Genomic DNA, 2,203 nt, shown 5'->3' on the forward strand with positions numbered 1-2,203 from the left:
GAGGGTTATTTTTGTCCCCTTTGAGATATTCCCTAAATAGCAAACAGGTAAAGCAGGAATACTGGGATTCTACTGTATATTGCAATTTAGCAACACTTAGATATGATTAATTAAATAAACATAGTAGTTTATCTTCTTTCATACATATATCGTACAATGCTTAACTGTTTCCTTGACAATAAACTAAGACTTAAGGAAAGATACAGATCATGTTAATGAGAAGACAAAGCTTAAGCATTATCTAAGAGTGCAGTAACTGGTTAGGACTCTAGGCGCCGCTGTTCACCATCTAGGAGATTCAGGCTGCACGCGCGCACACCCCACAACCAAAAAAAAAAAACCAAAAAAAAAATGTAGAACCTCCATCACCGCCAGATTGAAAACGGTCTCCCTGAGGCTTCCTACATCCTACTTCTGGACCACTTTCCGCTGTGAATTCTCCTGAAATTTCAGTTAATTTAGGCTCAGAAGAGCAGAGAAACAATACTCTTGGTACTGGACTGGGAGAAAACTGTGAGGCAAGTAAGCAATGGCGATTTGGGTGAAGCTGCCCCGCAGTAGCGGGCCGGTCCTGCTGTTTCTTTCTCTGGGGCTGTTGTTGGAAGCATGGGCCGGCAAGATCCTCTACTCGGTGCCAGAAGAGACAGAAAAAGGCTTCTTCGTGGGCAACATTGCCAGTGACCTAGGGCTACAATCCCAGGAGCTGGCGGAGCGCGGAGTCCGCATCGTCTCCAGAAGTAGGACGCAGCTTTTTGCTCTGAATCCGAGAAGCGGCAGCTTGGTCACCGCGGGCAGGATAGACCGGGAGCAGCTCTGTGCTCAGAGCGAGCGGTGCCTGGTGAGTTTTAACATTTTGGTACAGGATAAAATGAAGCTTTTCCCTGTTGAAGTAGAAATAATTGATATTAATGATAACACTCCCCAATTCCAGTTAGAGGAGGTGGAATTTAAAATGAATGAAATTACCACTCCGGGTACCAGGATCCCTCTGCCTTTTGGGCAAGACCTTGATGTGGGTATGAATTCGCTCCAGAGCTACCAGCTCAGCTCCAACTCTCATTTCTCCCTGGATGTGCAACAAGGAACTGACGGGTTTCCACACCCAGAGATGGTTCTGCAGAGTCCCCTGGACAGGGAAGAAGAAGCTGTCCACCACCTTCTCCTCACTGCCTCTGATGGAGGCAACCCAGTGCATTCAGGAACCCTTCGCATTCGTGTTCAGGTGGTGGATGCAAATGACAACCCTCCAGAATTCACTCAGGCACAGTACCACGTGAGTGTCCCAGAGAATGTGCCTCTAGGCACTCGGTTGCTCATAGTAAAAGCCACTGACCCAGATGAAGGAGCCAATGGGGAAGTAACATACTCCTTTCATAATATAGACCAAAAAGTAGCCCAAATATTTCAATTGGATTCTTACACGGGAGAAATATCAAATAAAGAACCCCTTGATTTTGAAGAATACCAAATTTATCCAATGGAAATTCAAGCTCAGGATGGTGCAGGCCTCATGGCAAGAACTAAGGTGCTGATTAAAGTTCTTGACATAAATGATAATGCTCCAGAGGTGACAGTCACCTCTGTCACCACTGCAGTCCCAGAAAACTTTCCTCCTGAGACCATAGTTGCTCTTATCAGTGTGCATGACCAGGACTCTGGAGACAATGGTCGCATTACATGTTCCATTCCTGGAAATCTACCCTTTAAGTTAGAAAAATTAGTTGATAATTATTACCGTTTAGTGACAGAAAGAACACTGGACAGAGAACTTACCTCTGGATACAACATCACAGTAACAGCAACAGATCAGGGCACTCCGACTCTATCTACTGAAACGCATATTTCATTGCAAGTGACAGATGTCAACGACAACCCCCCTGCCTTCCCCAAGGACTCCTACTTTACTTACATTCCGGAAAACAATCCCAGAGGAGCCTCCATCTTCTCTGTGACGGCCCATGACCCCGACAGCGATGAGAATTCACGAGTCACTTACTCCCTGGCCGAGTACACCTTCCTGGGGGCACCTCTGTCCTCCTACCTCTCCATCAACTCAGATACTGGCGTCCTGTATGCGCTGAGATCTTTTGACTATGAGCAATTACAAGAACTGGAACTGAGAGTGACTGCTCATGACAGCGGAGACCCTCCCCTTAGCAGCAACGTGTCACTGAGCATATTTCTGCTGGACCAGAACGACAAC

General features: G+C 46.4%; 1 protein-coding gene across 1 annotated transcript; it reads left to right on the plus strand.

The window, feature by feature from the left end:
• Window positions 1-10: 10 nt before the first annotated feature.
• On the plus strand, window positions 11-2,203 carry LOC109392726 (protocadherin gamma-A1-like; the record flags this gene model as incomplete). Its single annotated transcript, XM_019661353.1, has 1 exon — window positions 11-2,203. A coding segment is annotated over exon 1 (1,674 nt), but the record flags the coding sequence as incomplete, so codon positions are not given.

The sequence above is a fragment of the Hipposideros armiger genome, unplaced genomic scaffold, assembly GCF_001890085.2.
Source record: "Hipposideros armiger isolate ML-2016 unplaced genomic scaffold, ASM189008v1 scaffold_11, whole genome shotgun sequence".
NCBI lineage: Eukaryota > Metazoa > Chordata > Mammalia > Chiroptera > Hipposideridae > Hipposideros > Hipposideros armiger.